We start from the raw sequence: 17,187 nt of genomic DNA, 5'->3' as shown, positions 1-17,187 counted from the left end.
CACACACATTCACACACACACATTCACACACACACATTCACACACACATTCACACACACACATTCACACACACACATTCACACACACACATTCACACACACACACATTCACACACACATTCACACACACATTCACACACACACATTCACACACACACATTCACACACACATTCACACACACATTCACACACACATTCACACACACATTCACACACACATTCACACACACATTCACACACACATTCATACACACATTCACACACACATTCACACATACATTCACACACACATTCACACACACATTCACACACACATTCCCCCCATCACACACATGTACACAGACTCTGGGACGGGGCAGCTTAAGTGTCTAGACCAAGGACACAATATTCACCTGATGCAGCTGCGATCGCACTGACCTTCGGATCAGGAGACGAGCGCTCTACCACTGAGCTACTGCCGCCCAGTGTTTGCCAAAGCTTACAATGTAGCATCTGTAACTGTCCAGCTTATAAAATGCATGACCTAACTTTCTGTCAGCCTAAATATTTAAAATCAGATTTCTTTAACACAATTCTGCTTTTTTCACTTGAAATATTCCAATTGTGAGGTCATATGACCAACATCCTGAAGTGTTTAATATAACAGGGCAACACAAGCAGCTGAGAAAGCGTAGGACTGACAAGAGTCAGAGCTAGTCCTGCATTAATCAGACTGGTTTCTCTAACGCTCCTCCAGGTTCTGCTCTTTGGCATCACCTTCAGCAGCTGAAATTGAAAACTTAATGGCAGAAGACTAGCAGAGCAGAAGAAATGGAAAAATTGGTGGGATGTATCACAAGGCGGGGCCCTGCTGCCTTCACCTTGACAAATGCCTCTGTGCAGGGCAGATGAGGGGAAATGAATGGGAGGAGGTGGATGGATCTATGGGGGATGACCACAGTAATCTGCTTGGACACCGAGTCTGGCATTTTTCTCAGCGTAGTGACATGTCTCACCCCCCTCTGCATATCTGTGTCTGTGTGAGCGGGACGGGCTCAAAATGAGTAAGTGTGTAATTTGTGGGAAAGGTCAGTGCTCATCTCCACTGCGTCCTCAACCTTTAAAGGATGGACCCTTTGCCCAGGAACAGGTGACACTTAAAAGGGCCCCAAGTTTTTTCTCAGTGAATTTCAACTCTCCATAATATGTACAATACAATAAATGTAGTTACCTTAGGAGAAAGTTAGTGGTTTGGGCTTATCTTTGCAATTGAACTTTAAGTAAATTTGCACCTAATTTGCAATGGGGATAATTTAATCAGAAAATTACCAAACACTATATTACCAAGCACACATGTTTTCACAATATTTGACAAAGACGGGCAGATCAAACAATCAGAAAAACACATGATTTGTTCATATCGAAACACAAAGGACTGAGAACACGATCAACAAGCAAAGCACTAAATTCTGATAAAAGATGGTGTGTATTTTCTTTAGAATTTGAGAGACACGCAACAAATTAGCAGCTGTAATTGGAACGGCCCATTTAAGGACAGTTGGGAACAAGCTTTATGGTCTGACCCTGACACTTTACCTGACTTTGGATGGTAATATTGTGATGAAGTGTAGTATTCTCTGCAGGGAAATGGCACAATTGCATAATACCATAATCGTCTTGCTTTGGTGCAAGAGCCTTGCAGGAATAAGCATGGAATTTGGCATAAAAAAAAGGGGCATCCGCGTCAGTTTAACTTCAAGACTTTAGTGACAAAGTCTTGAAGTTCATCCATATGGTCAATAAGTTGTTTTCTTCCTATAAGAACAGCAAATGGGAATGGAATAGAGCTGAACATCTGTTTAATAAACAGCGTCCATCTACCTTGGTCAATGAGTGCAACATTGATAAAACAAATCTTTTGGTGATCCAATAACGCCTGTAGCCACCGCGCTGCTGTTAGCATTCAGCTAAAGGTCTGAGCACTGAGGCCTGACTATCTCTAATCAAGAGCCACTCAATTTGCATACAGCACTGTAACCTCCCGAGCATCTCCACCCGTGACCCCTCCCCCTCATGTTCACACACCGTAGACTGTGGCAGTCTGAATGACACGATTACTAAGTCAAGCGACGCAGCTCAACGTAAAATGTCAGCAGCCCTTTCCAGTAAATGAGACGAAGGACCTTTTCATTTGTCTTCAGCTGTGGGAGAGTCAGGGATGCATGGAGCTGGACATCATGGATCACTACAGACGTGTCACCCCTTTATTCTGTGAGTTAACAACAAAGATGCCGTCTAGCTTGTTAAAGTAGGTCTAATTCTGTACATGCAATTTACTGCTTATACCTCGAAGAATTATTTGCATAAGCTTACGGGAATGGTTCTATTTTCTCCCTCTGCATTAACCGCCATTGTCCCCTTATCAACAGCAAGAAAATGTGTTTTCCAGAGTCGGTCCATGAGAAAAACGCAAGATTTTGACGTAACAGATATTACATAAAGTGGTAGTCCTAGTCATTTTTTTTTTATATGTATCTGTATTTTTGGACTACAGATAAGATAAGATAAGATAAGATATTCCTTTATTGTCCCACATGGGGAAATTTCATTGGTGCAACGCAGGTAGATACAGAGGTAGATACAGAAGAACAGATCACTTATAGGAAGTCTGAAAAACACTTTCAGTAGAAGATCTCCTATAAATAAATAAAAACTCCCATAGACAAATAAATAAATAAATAAATAAATAAATACATAAATACCATTGCATGTGATCACGACAGTAATTGGGGCAAAACTAATATATTTTGCTTTTAGAGTTTGTCTAGGAGTGATCCATTGTAGAGAAAGATTCAGTTGTACTCATCTGGACACTGTTTTAGTTTTTACGATTATATTGTGACCTGAATATTTACAATTATCGATGACCTTAATCATTTTAGCATCCATACAAGATTCACATTATTTGCTATTCCATGTAAACACCTGTCCTGTTAATTAGAGACTAGACTCATTATGCCATTTCCATCCCACACCACCTCACCGAGCATCATTTTGGAATTTGATGAGGCTTTTTACAACAACCACATTAGTCTAACCAGTATAACACATAGAGATTACACATTTCTGAGGCTTTATTAGGCGTTCATCCTTTGCAAACTAAAATTCACCGTGCTGTAACCACCAGACACACTGCTGTCTGTTCATTGCTGTCATTAAACCTTTGAGTGGAACAGACACCTTTAGTATCTCCTGTCGACACGTGATGAAGCCAGGCTACATCAGGCGGCGGAGAGGAAATCGACATTTTCATTGTTACGCTCTGGGTTCTCTCACCGAAATGACACTGAGAGGTTTCTGCTCGCTGAACACGTCGCGGATACAAGGAGATGATGCCTCTGACGTGCGTTCACTTCGTCTCTATTCTCAAGTATCTCCGTCTCCACACAATCCAGCGGGAGCGGCCGATAACGAGCGCTGCCTTCTGTGTCTGAGGTTACATCATGGCCAGATAAGACGAGATACAGCGCGATAACAGGTTTACAAGGCCATAACTGTCGTGCGTCCATATGATAAGATGGTAATGATTTGAGTAATTGGGTCCTACAGTAATGGACACCAAATGGACAAGATTGCTGATGAACTATGATGTATGCGGTGGACTTGAGAAGGCCAGATCTGAACGTGCCAACAATTAGCATAATGTCTTTATAATCACCATATTACTAGCTCTTACTATAACTCCATTAAGTACACATTTCAAGTTGCTCGGTTACACATCCATGGATACTATAAAACCTTGTCCCCTCATCGACTGCAGCAAGGTCTTTGGTATTTTACAACTTTTCCTCACATTTTTTCTGCTTTTCATGATTCATTTATTCGCAGCTTACTCTCATGTCTTTAGTTTGCAAGTTAAGAAAATATACATTTACTTCTACTGCCAGCAGCAAACCTGACCTTTACAGTACAAACTGAAATATAGAAAAGTTAAATATAAATTATTAACAACCTATATTTATCTGTTTTTATTTGTCTATATCTGCTGTCATTTTTCATTAACCATAAATACAGTATGTGCAACTTTTCAGGTGAAGGCTTTGGCTGAAGTGTTCCACAGTATGGCATTAAACCTATCTGTCACCATGGAAACAAGCAGTTCAGATGTGTGGAGAAGCTAAATGACTAAATGACTGGAAGTTACATAGTGCTCCTTTAAAATCAATCAGTGTGGACACAGAAGAGAAAGCGTACTTCCTTTGTCGGAGGCTTGCACCAGGAAGGGCGTCCGGAGCGCCACTAGATGATCAGAAGAACAATCCATTTACCAATCACTTCTGGCCAAACCACATATTTTTGCGTCCTATATCACACCCCAGCAGCCGCATACTTTCTTCCACTCTCTATGACTGGTATTGTGAGTGTGCAGAGTTGAATTCTTGGGCCGGTGGTTACCAAACGCTTTGAAGTCCCCAGAGTACCAGTGCCATAGCGCAACAGGCCTCCAGCTTCTACTGAAAAGACTATACAGACAAAAGTAAACAGCCAGTGATAGCCAGAATGAACAAACGACGCTGCGCCCCTGTGAGTTGGACACTTGAAATGCTCTGTGAACATAGAACAAGTCCCTCGCAGCCTCAGTAGTATTCTCCATTGTTTATACGTAGCCACTGCTGACTTAAGAGACAGCCTCCCTTTGAACTGGCATCCCTTCTCATCTGATATCCTCTTCAGTTCTTCATGTTTTCCTCTCCGCTGCTGTTGTGATGCGAGATCGCTTCGAGGCTTCCTGTCATGTGTTAATTAGGTTTGTAGCTTTCCTGTTTCGTTTATATCAAGGTTATTGAAGATCGATGCACAAGGCAGCAAGGAATTCAGACTCGAGGAGCTATTGTATGTCAAAAATGTATATGTAACAATGAAAATAAAAGCAGGGATTGGAAGGAGAATAGAGGATTGTTGCTCGAAACAAATCATATTACAGGACAGTAACTATGGAGCCAAACAACAATCTTGCCTCTTGCTAACCTCTGCAACATGCATAACCTTTGGCACTGGGTGAAAAAGGTGTCCAGGATATAAAAATGTGCCATAATATGGTGTTAACGTTATGATACAAGACATGTCTCACTGCACCTCTCGCTTCTGGCCTGACCCCTTATTTTCTAGGCCTGAGCGCTCAGTGTATGCTCCAAAAGGGCTAAGTGCCAGAAAGCCCGCAGCCAAAACGTTGCAACAGAGAGCGCCTCTTCACTAAACCAAAGTGACAAGGGAGAGGACAGGCCTGATGCAATGGAAGCGCTCGCCTCGAACAAAGCTGTGTACATTTTAACTCCTTATTTGACCTGGACTAACAGAGGGCACGGCGGATAGACAGACAAATCACAGTTCTCTGCAATAGGACTGAAAGCTGCAAAAGCCAGGGTCGTTATTGTCTCTTATACTCTCTGACGCGTTCAGAGTGTGTCAGAATGAAAGGCGTTCCTTTTTTTTACTGAAAATGGAACAAAATAAACGCAGGTAACGCAAATAAATGCCACAATTCTCTATGTATTTTAGCAAAGATGGAAATGGTGTGTAATAATCTGTAAAGAGAAGCTATTTGAGGAGCGCCATTGAGGAGATGCTGGATGTTGCAGAGAAGTGTGGTGGATTCTGTGTTGTGAGATGGACAGGCTCTAGTGGCCAGTTATATAATGGGCCAGGACAAACAAACAGCGCACTTTCAAAGGGGCAAAAGGAAGGCCAAGACTTCAATGAATCCACAACATCCAGCCTCACCAGTCTGGCATAAAAAATGTGAGAAACAACACACAACTGCTATGGTGTTTGGAGCTGAGGAGAAAATGTGGCAAGGCAAGTTTATTTGTAGAGCACAATTCATACACAAGGCTTCACGCAACAGGAAAAAATGCATTAAAATCACACAGACATGACCGAAATCGTAAAAGTCACAAGTCTATTGCAAGCTGAGATGACATTTTGACACGGTCAGAATAACTTGTTTTAGACTGATTCTTTTCATGTGGGAATCAGGAGTCACATCTGCAAACAATTTGTACAGATTTGACAACAAGGTGTCCTTCCAAATACAGTCGGGACTCGGGACATGGGACTTGCACATGATATAGTTACATTTGTACTGGCTTTATGTTGATGAATTGAATCTAAAATTTACAGAAGAGAGAACTGAATACATTGCTATTGCTAAACCCTTTACAAAGGGTGAAAAATAAGGACATAAAAGTCTGTCCGGTCTAAATCACTGAGAGAAGAACGATGAATGATAGAAAACATGTAACATTGAGCACTTTGAACTGTCGGCTCATACTGGATACTGGTGTTCTGTCTGGGACGCGGGAGGACTCAAGATGTGAAGAACAGAAGCCTTTAGGGTGAGGGAAGAGGTATGGATAACACTATAAACTGAGATGCTCAAACTGTATTTCCAACAGTGATAAAATATGAGCATCGATGTGCTTATAGGTCTGGCACTTCCAACATAGCGTCACCATCATTGTTATAAGCATTATGGCCTTGGTAACTTGGAGGATTGTGTATCTTGATAAATCCTTCGAGAATGCAAACCTGCGTCTCTCCTCAATGAAACAAAAGAACAGCTGCCGGCAATGGCAGCGCACACAGCGAAACCCAATAGACATCAGCTTGCTTTTGTAGGATCAAATTAGTGGAGCAGGAATTTCACACTGATCGCAGATAGGAACGCTTCACCTGCTGCAGTCCGTTCTAATGACAGATGAAAGAGTGACTTAGTGAGAGGAGATCGGACTCTGCGTTTTTGTGAAAGGCTGAGGACGTCCATAACACATACAGTAATCCACTCGATGACAGACACGTCCATTCAGCCACAAAACTGTACTTCCACTCAAACAATTTTGTCCCTGACAAAGATCTGGTGACATGTGATGCACTGATAAGGATGATGAAATATCAAAATATGTCTTCTGCAGTGTAAACAGACTCTATGCAACACATTGTAAGACACTCAACACAGCAGCCATTACGCAGATAACTGCAGATGCCATTGGTGTCCCATTGCTGAGGCCAGACACATTGCATGTGTTCAGTTGGCGGCGCCACTGAAAAAACATCCTCGCTTTCACAAACATATCTGGCTACACTCATGCACACATCCTACAGGCTGGCAGAATAATGACAGTCTAATAGAGGGTCACACTCCCAAAACCCTTCAACACTCGCAAAACCTCCTGCTCCCTCTCTCCCTCTGATACAGACAGAGGAGGACACACTGGAGACTATTTCACAGAACAAGGGACAGTGGAAAACATAAATATTTTTGCACACAACCAGTTATAATGATGTGAAATCAATTGTGAATTGTATTGCACAATATCTACATATGATTTAATAACTGAATAAAACAAGCTGAGCTGATATGCTTCACAGGCTTATCAACTCATCTGAATTAGTTGCCCATAATGGTACAGCTCTAAACAACAATAGAGATGTGTTTATAGGACACAGAGGAGCTCTACAAGAGGTCACTCTAATTAATAGTTCCAAAAATAAACCTAGTCTAGACTGGACAATTTTCATTGCTATTAACATTGACAACAGCTGAACTAAACTGCTGATGGGACTACGAGGGGCCTGTTGTCAGCTGGATTCACACTGTAAATATGTTTTCAGCTTCTTCCCCTCTTCCTGCCATGATGTGACCCAGCCTGGGCACCATCTATCTGTTAACACCGCAGGCCTGCACAGTGAGCCTGCAGAGGGCCTCCTGATGCCTGTGCACAGGGGCCTGTTGGTGCAGCTGTCCCACTACAGGGTAACACAAGACCTTATTAGAGTCCATTAGACCTTTCGGAAACTAATAAGAGATTGTCAAATACATCCAAACATTCACACAAGTCACAAAGACAGGAAGAGGAAAGAGACTGGGTCATTGAGGGCAGGAGGTGACGTATTTCGAAACTGTGCAAAATCTCATTGTTTTTCATTTTTAATTCTCTCCCCCCCCAAAAATAATTAAAAAGAATTAAATAATAATATGGATAACTTGAAAAATAAATGATTCCTTATCTTACCATATGATTTATATGTATTTTACTTCAACTGCACTCCAAAACCATGTTGACACCAAATGTTTCTTTGCAGTTTTATTTTGCGTTTACATTTCACATTGTGTCATCTTTGTCCACATTAGGCCAAGACAGATAGAAAATAATTTAGAAAATAAATCCGCAGTCATATACATGCTGAGCAATATATGTAGAAAAGTCAAAACATCCCATTCTTGATGTTCTTGTGCTTTTCTTGTAATTGTCAAAATCTAATACAAAAACAAACATTTCCCCACAGCTGAGGCAGACCTACAACATGGAGCCCACCGTCCCAGAAAAGACCTGCTTCCCTTGGCCCTCAGCAGGAGCTTGACCTGGGACACTGCCTTTGATCTTTAATTAACACTAGACTATGACTCAGGAGAGGAGAGCTTTTGGGAACAGGCAAGAACTAGGACCAAAAAAGCTAAAGGCAGAATATTTTATCAAGTCTGATTAATGTAGAGCCACTGCCAATGACAAGCAAGATGCCGTACAGGGTACGGAATGATGATGTTTGGGGAACGTTGAACATGTTTGTGTCATGAGGAGAGGCAAGTGACTTTCTGTTTCTAGGGTCTGTTCACACTGGTGTAGGCTATGATCTGTTGCACCATTTCACTTTTACTTTGGAGCTGTTATTGCACTGTCAAGAATGTTCCTTAATATGGCAACATTTATGTAACTGCAGGGAGATAAATAAGCGTGAATAAAAAAGCATGTTTTTAGTAATAAAAACAACTGTAATTTAATAAATGCGAGATATATAAGTAAGAGATTAATACCATACTGAAGAACGTTCCTGCCTAAGGAAGGTTGCGGACTAGAAAAGTTACACAGTGTCTGTGTACTGTATATTGCACTGGTCCAAGAAAATACAAATATTGCCAAATACAAAGGGCTATTATATGACCTATGTTTGTAACTAACTTTTTAAAACACAGTTTTAAAACAATGTAATAATTTGCTAGTCAATCGTAGCTTTAATTAAAGTTTGTCACTCCTCTAAGAGTCTTTAACAGTGGTTATTATTTTGAAAGATGAAAGGCCCACTCAGGTATTTGACCTTTGAACCCATTGGCTAATTTATTCAAATGGGAATATAAGCTTAACCAGAGGGACATCGTTTGCCTAATGGTCTGCAATGACGCAAAGAGGATCAAGGACAACCAAAAGACTGTCAAAACCATTATAACCATTATATAATAAATAATCTATTACTGTCCCCTCAGCTAACCTCCGGGAACAAGAAACTTAGACAACTCCACAACTTATGAAACACCAGCAGTGATTTCTTTAGCTGAAATTCTTGCTACTTCAGTTTCAGTGTTGATGAAGTTTTGTGTCTGTGAAGTATGAACAACAATATAGGCTGTATTAGATGACATTTGCAAATATTGCTCTATCTCCAGACACTTCCTGGCTCCGCACACCCCCACAACCATAACCACAACTATTGCACCAATCACCATTCAGTCCAGCCCTCTTTTCTTTTCTTTTTTCTGTCCTATCGTGGCGTCTTTTGATTCTGATGTTTCCATGAAGCTAATGAGGTGACAGAGAAAGGTTTTGGTGAGCGATGCTTGCTATTGCTCAAAGGACTGCTGGATAATGCATCAAAACCTACAAGGGAATTCATACAGGCAAACATATGCGGACACAAAGCTATAGGTAATGACGGGGTAGTTCTGGACTGAATATGAAGTAGCAGAGTCGCCTCATCAGATCATGCATGGGAATTCAAGGGTATTTCCAAGATGAGAGCGCAGACGATTAATTAGACACAAATGTAATGGACTGGAAAAGATTGGAGGGACTTACTTTGGCAGGTGCTGCTCCGCTCTTCGTATCCCGGGTTGCAGAGACACTTCCCGATCGGAACAAGCCACTCCCCCTCGGTGCTGCAGTACATTCGCGGTGGCTCTTCCTCTTTGGAGTGGTTGACGCATGACCCTTTGACCTCCACCAGAGACTGGGAGTCCATCGGCACAGTATCAGGAAACACCGCCAAGTTTCTTACAGTGTTTGGGCATTTTTTGAAGAAGACTCGAACTGAAACCAAGGCGACACACGCGCCCACATCTTGGAAAGCGAGGTAGAAGCCCTTTTTTGTCAAAGGACCGACTTCTCGTACTTCAGTGTTGAGTTTTAAAATTCGGTCGCCCAAGTCCATCTGTGTAAAACTTTCATCCGCAGCTATTGTGTCAATCTTAGAGAACTGGTGCTCCCTAAAATGGCTGCCCTGGTCGTCATCCGCCTCCTGATAAAGGAGATTGAAGGTCTCCTTGCAGGTGCCCAGGACCAGCGGGATGGAGTTACAGTCTCTTAGTGTAAACTTGAGCTCTACATAGATTTTCTGTGCCGACTGGCGAGGGATCCAGTTGGTTCGAAGCCAGTTGTTTTGGCTGTACTCCATAACGTTGCAAACCTGGAAGGTCCGGATAGGTGTGTAGTGCTCGTCCACACCACTGATCTCTTCCCACTGAAAATAGAGAAGGATAGAAGGACGAAAGGAAAGAGGACAAAGGAAGCAAAGCAAGGATGCACAAGGGCAGACAGAGCCAGATACAGTTGATAGAAAGGTACAGAAAGTTGCAGAGAGTGAAATATTTGGTTTAGTGAGAATGTGGAAGGGAAAGAAATAAGGGAGAAGGGGGAGATAGAAGAGAAAATAAAGTTATTTCCAGCCTGTAAGCATTTACAAATTAATTATTTAGACTCTTACACTTGCTGAATACTAAGCATCTGACAAACACTTAAGGGTGAAAAATCACACTACCAGATCTCATTGCAAAATACCCAAAAATTAATTAAAAGTAAACTTGCTGCCTTTGCCAAATTTTCCACTTTACCCAACTGTGAAAATGCTCATAAAGTGTGATTTACTGGCTCATTTCCCTTAGATTTGTATGCAGCGGGCTTAATTGTGAATAAATATTAGGGAGATCTCGTAGTGTCGTTTTCCAACCATTTTAACTATGTTTTTTTTTTTAAAAACTACATATCTACAAAGTGAAAATGTTCAAGCAGCAGAGTTGGTTATTTGCATCACAATTCTACATCTACGGAAACGTGCCTAATGGACTAAAAAAAAACAAAAATGAAAAAGAAATGAAAAAGAAGGATCTACGGGACAGCATAGACATGAGAGAGTATACCAGGTTTGAGTCTATCTTACATTTTCCCTCCACTGGGAGAAAGCAATGAAGGGGGGAGAGGAGAGAACAGAGCGTGGTCATTCTTTTGTCAATTCAACACAGCGGGAATACTCATAGATCATGTGCTTTGGCTTCGGCTGTCCAGGCAAATAAACAATGAATAATGATAAATGGACAAAACAGCTAAAAACATTGGCGTCATTGTGTGTATATGACAGTCATTAAAACAAATGGGCCAGCATGTGTAAATGGTTGTTGTTGTGTGTGTGTAGCGTGGTTTACGTTTTTCCCCCTGAATGAATAAATGCCTGAAAATGCGAGATAGAGGGAGTAAAACAATGTAAGCGGAAACTGAATGATGGCTTCTCTCACACATACGGCCTTAATGGAAACACAACCCGGCGCACACATTCGCGGAGGGCTCATGTGAAGTGTTTAAGGTTCCGTGGCATGGCGGACGCAGCAGGTGCTCTCAGCCAGAACACAGGAATTAATGACGAGCTAAGAAGGCCGGAGTCTCTATTTCACTCTCAGTAATCTGGGGCCATGTGCAAAGTGAAGTGTGCGAAGTTTGAGAGCCCAACGTTTCAAAAGAGCGTCTGAGATTGACAAGTTGGACAAGGGTTGATGATTTGTTGAACCAGTGGTTATTTCAAATGAGGCTTTTCTAGAATAGCTTTGGTATCAGACCCGGAAGTATTGATATTATCCTAAAATGTTGGGTCAGTGTGGCTTGTTTGAATTGTCCATGTCCATTATGAGGTGTCCATGACCAACTCCAAATGCATCACTTTGATAACCTTTTGACCTCAGTTCCAAATAGTGAGGGTCAAGCATTTTCAAGCACATATTTCAGAATTGTTAAAAATGCATAATCAAGAATGCCTTTAGATATTTAGTTGGTAAAAATCCTGTACAATTGAAAGTAAAACTTGTATTATTTTTTTGTTTATAAGAGTTCTTCAATTAAGAGTTTTTTTTAAACTTCCTATAAGTTATCTGTCCTTTTCCTCACCTGCGTTGCAACAATGAAATTTCCCCATGTGTGGACAATAAAGGAATATCTTATCTTATCTTAAAATGGAGCATGATCAGTGCAAGAGATAATAACATTTAGTATTTTGCTTCCCCCATGAGCTGGTTATGTGTTATGTATTTTTTAATCAAAGTATAATTGTAAAAACATGTTATCACCTATATTGACCCAACCTTTAATAAAACAAAAGATGCAAATACATTAAAAAGCAATAAGAGAACCCACAAGAATAAAGCGTTCATTTGACACAAACTTGACTAATTATGCTCTGGAGGATCTTTGGCATTTCGATAAAGCTACAAGACAACATGAGGGAAAATCCAGGCACAAAGTTTCTGTTTAGTCTCCTCTGTCATGCCTTTCTGGACGGCACCTCATTCATCAGCCCAGCTCCTGGTTGGTCCAACAATAACAAGGCAAATGTAGCCACCAATCAAGTTAAGGGAACTAGAATAGCAGAGAGGTGAGCCGAGACTTTTCATATCTTTCAGCCACTTTCACCCAGGAGTTTGATGATGGTTTGGAATCAGGAGTGGGGCGAATGACGTGATGACGTGCCAAAAAGGGTCGATGACATTAGCCTGACACAACACACGGCAGAAGAAAGACGAGATCTGACAACATGAGTAATGCGGCCTCTGACAGTGCGTTTGATAAGGCAGCGGGCACGGTTTTACACGGTGAGTTCATGTTCTGCAATACACAAAGCTGTTTCTGTGATGCAAGGCAAGCGCTGGCCGTAAATAAAGCGCTAGGAGGAAAGAAAATGAGTTAATGTGTTTTGAAGAGTCATTTTAAACACATTCAGATGGTCGGTTCTTTGGTTTGGTTGGTGTTTTAGCCTGTTAAGACTCTCAGAGAAACTTCAATATGGCGAATGGTAGAAGGTTTTGTTGTTTTTGTTTTAAGGAAAAAAATGGTGGAAGGTTTACTGTTAAAATATAAAGTAGATGTGGGAAATATATCAAACTTTAGAGAATATTGTGAATGTTTTGAAGATATACAACATTTTAACATAGTGTATACTGTAATATTTGTATAAAAATAGTACAAACGAGGGATATAGGGTGATATTTCTGGACTTTTGAGATACATTTACAGACAGACAATACAGACATTTCACATTTGTCTCATAATTAAACTGCAACTAATACATTTTATGACATGTTCTGTTGGATTTGCATAATCACAGTTTTCGGGATATTCCAAATAATATAGAGATAGTCTTTTTTGTCAATATCACCCAGCCCTATGCATAAGGATTGCAAACGTGAGTAGGCAGACATTTGAATATTTAAATAAGGGTAAGATGGTGGAGGTCTGAGGGCTTCTTGTTTTTCTTTACACTACATTCAACTCCAACACGTGTCAGATATACAATATGAGGTATTTGCTTACATTTGGCTTTACACACAACATTGTCCATATTCCCACACCTGTCTTTGGATGACACTGTGGAGCTGCACTGCGTATGTGTCAAAATTCAGAGTGTGTGTTGATACTGTTTCCTTTTATGTCCGACAAAATTTAGTCTGGGCTAAATGTAAAACAAAGAATTGCGATGTCTCCTCTGGTCTCGGACACGTGGACTTTCAAATGGGTCCCATGTGTCCATGTGTCCGTGTGTCTTATCCACTTCCAGAGAATACATTTTCACTGGGCCAAAGTCAACGTTAGCCTCCGCTGTGATGGTAGGAGACACCTCTGGGGCAGAACTGCACGAGGCTTCCAGCTTTGACCATTTGCAAACGTTACATCATAGAAATTAACTTAAGCGCTGCAGAGTGGTTAGACCGGGTTTTACTGGAAGGTTTTTAATGGTTAAGAACTTTCTTTTACATTTGTTAGGCAACTTTGGGTTTTCCAACAATGAATTTTGATGAAAAAAATGTGTAAATGTGAAACTATATGTGGAAGGTGCACATAAGCTGTTGCCTCAGCCTAAACGTGTATAGCCCTATACCAGAGGTGTCCAAAACAATTTCACTGAGGGCCGCATTTTGAAACATACATGCAGCTGTGGGCCACAGACCATATGACAATGAAGTGAATCAATCCTCCACATCTTTAATAAGGCTTGAAACATTAATATTAGGTCTGTATATCATTAAAATGTGTGTTATTTGGGTTATTATAGCAGATTTGTCCCAATTTTTATTACTTTTGGTTGTTTGGGCCAATTTAGCAGGACAAAATAAGTCATGGTCTGATCAGTCACCCTAGGTTACAGTATACTTTGTGCTGCCCCCAAATAACACACAGAAATGTGGGTTCGTATCTGATTTATGTTTTGTTATTGTATAGATAATAAGCTGAAAGGACAAAGTGTGATGAAAAAATGCAAAAACTAAATCCTTTCATTAAAAAGATCACCTGTTCAGATTATTTTTTTTATATTAGATAAAAGCAAACATAAGAGCGCAAAAAGACAAAGTAAAAGAGAAATAGCCCATCGATTTGTATATTTGTTGACAGAAGAATATAACATGACTAAAAACGATAAATTATTGTTAGATTTTGCAGTTACCTAAAACTGCTGCCATTAGCGGAAACAGCTCCCAGCTTGAACCCGCATAAGCACCAAACGAAAAGGATAAATGAAGGTCTACGGTGACACACCCGACCTTGTTCCTCTCTGGGGGGCAGTTACCTCACTCCTCGTTCCCTTTAATTGATCCATAACAACACTACGGCCCCGGCTACACCAGCCTGAGCGACCTCTGAACTCTGACCTCTTTGGCCGTGGATAGGGTGAGGTTCGGTGCGATCCTGCCCCCGTCGTTCTCTGATCTGTGCTGTAGGTGGAGTGGTTAAAGGGACAGTAAAGTGCGGAAACCTGATCCAAACTATACGGCAACAGGCACCGCTCAGAGTCACCCAGTCAGCACTCACTTCAAAGTCCTCAAAGGCCCAAGAGTCGAGCAAGTGTAGGGTAACAATGCGCCACGGCCACACCAGCTGGGGTGGCGGAATTCTACACCCGCCACAACACACTGGGAATTGGGAGAGTCTTTTTTTTTTTTTTAAAGGATTTTCTAAAGTAGTGGTTTGCTGCTATTGGTGATTGGTGATATGTCTTCAAGTGGTACAAGTAGAAGGCCAGATTTGGTTGAATTAAGGGTTGCATTTTGAAGCTAAGTGTAGATCACTGCTTAGTCTGCACGGTCCTAATTTAGCTTTGCTTTAAAGTCTATAGACTTTATTGACGGCTTTTTTGGACTGGCCATAGTTTACATCAACTGTAGTTTATTCATCTATTTCATTCATTTCATTCATTTCATTCATTTCATTTATTTCATTTATTTCATTTATTTCATTTATTTCATTCATTTCATTTATTTCATTTATTTCATTCATTTCATTCATTTCATTTATTTCATGTATTTCATTCATTTCATTCATTTCATTCATTTCATTCATTTCATTCATTTCATTTATTTCATGTATTTCATGTATTTCATTCATTTCATTCATTTCATTCATTTCATTCATTTCATTCATTTCATTCATTTCATTTATTTCATGTATTTCATGTATTTTATGTATTCCATGTATTCCATGTATTTTTTTATTTCATTTATTTCATTTATTTCATTTATTTCATTTATTTCATTTATTTCATTTATTTCATTTATTTCATTTATTTCATTTATTTCATTTATTTGTTTATTTGACAGGGACTGAAAATAAATGTACCAGATTAGCCAATGAATTGTCATCTGTTGTTCCTGGACACTTGCTTAAACTGAAGTGTAAAAGTAACAAACAAGAACATATCCAACATGATACTACAGCAGTGGAAACAGAAAATACATCACAGCCTGTAGTTAAATAACAGTAGCATTTCAAGCACAGTACAGGTAAACTAATAGGCTTAACTATTATTAAAATATGGATAAGTAACTATTAAAAACATTCAAACACAAGACCAGATTGTAAGAGGAGATTGTTAGTTGGTCGGCTATAACTTGAAATGATAAAACCTTTGATATTATGTATTTGCGTAGTTTATTGTACTATTTGTCCTAATTTCATTTTTTTTAAATGGTGTGGTCAGTTTTGAAAAATAAGGAAACACAAAGTCAAAATGTTTAGAACTTTAAGGGCCTAACCTGTATATCCAGTGCCAAACTCAAGTCTGACTCTGGTCCTGGTTTACACTTGGTTGATACGTGCACAGAGCAAACTATTACTCTCATGAGGAAGTTTCATTTTCAATTTTTTATTCATATTTTTCTTTCTAATTGTGTCTATTTCTGAATATTCATCGTGCGAGCTAAAGGGGGCCGCTGCTTTTCAATAAGACATGAGCTCTACTTGTGTAAACTTGACAAAAATATGATGTGCATTTCAATTCCTCCACATCTCCATCATCATAGATCCCGTTATATTTGGATGTAACTGGTGAAAAATGTATACTTTGTGGAAAAATAACCTCAGCCGTTTATTAATCAACGCTTTCATTGTGTAGACAAACTACAGACAGTGCATGGTCCTTTTCAGTGTAATACATATTTGATATCATCATCAGTGCGGGCTTTGTTGAAATCAAATGTTTCTCTGATCTGCCTCCATGTCGCTGAAAGACACAACAGCTGCTTTTAATTCATTCAAGTCATTGTCAACAGCAAAAGGAAAAAACATATTTCATTATTATTCAAAGCAAAGACGAGCACAGAAACCGTAAAGACATTTTCCCACATTTAAAACACACTTATTGTCAGGTAGATTCATTATTCGTAACAGTAAATTGTGTGGCTCAAACAGAATTACTCATGAATCATACAATATCCACACTTTTCCATGACTGCATTGGCTATAGAAGCTCGGGCTAAACAGCGGCTAATATACAGTATATGCTACGTGTTTGTTTGCAGCTATGCAGTGGTAACGGAGGTCACATTTGGAACAACTGCAACATATCGAGA

General features: G+C 40.1%; 1 protein-coding gene across 3 annotated transcripts in view; it reads right to left on the bottom strand.

The window, feature by feature from the left end:
* epha3 (eph receptor A3) overlaps positions 1–17,187 on the bottom strand; it is a 559,788-nt gene that overhangs the window by 530,912 nt on the left and 11,689 nt on the right. For all 3 annotated transcript variants that reach the window (XM_072445110.1, XM_072445114.1, XM_072445111.1), the window contains exon 3: positions 9,887–10,547. In XM_072445110.1, coding sequence (XP_072301211.1) covers positions 9,887–10,547 — 661 coding nt within the window. The remainder of the gene's footprint in view (positions 1–9,886; positions 10,548–17,187) is intronic.

The sequence above is a fragment of the Eucyclogobius newberryi genome, unplaced genomic scaffold, assembly GCF_026437365.1.
Source record: "Eucyclogobius newberryi isolate DKJ021-1_F unplaced genomic scaffold, fEucNew1.0.hap1 SCAF_14, whole genome shotgun sequence".
Taxonomy (NCBI): Eukaryota; Metazoa; Chordata; class Actinopteri; order Gobiiformes; family Gobiidae; genus Eucyclogobius; species Eucyclogobius newberryi.
This window is presented reverse-complemented; position numbering and strand designations above follow the sequence as displayed.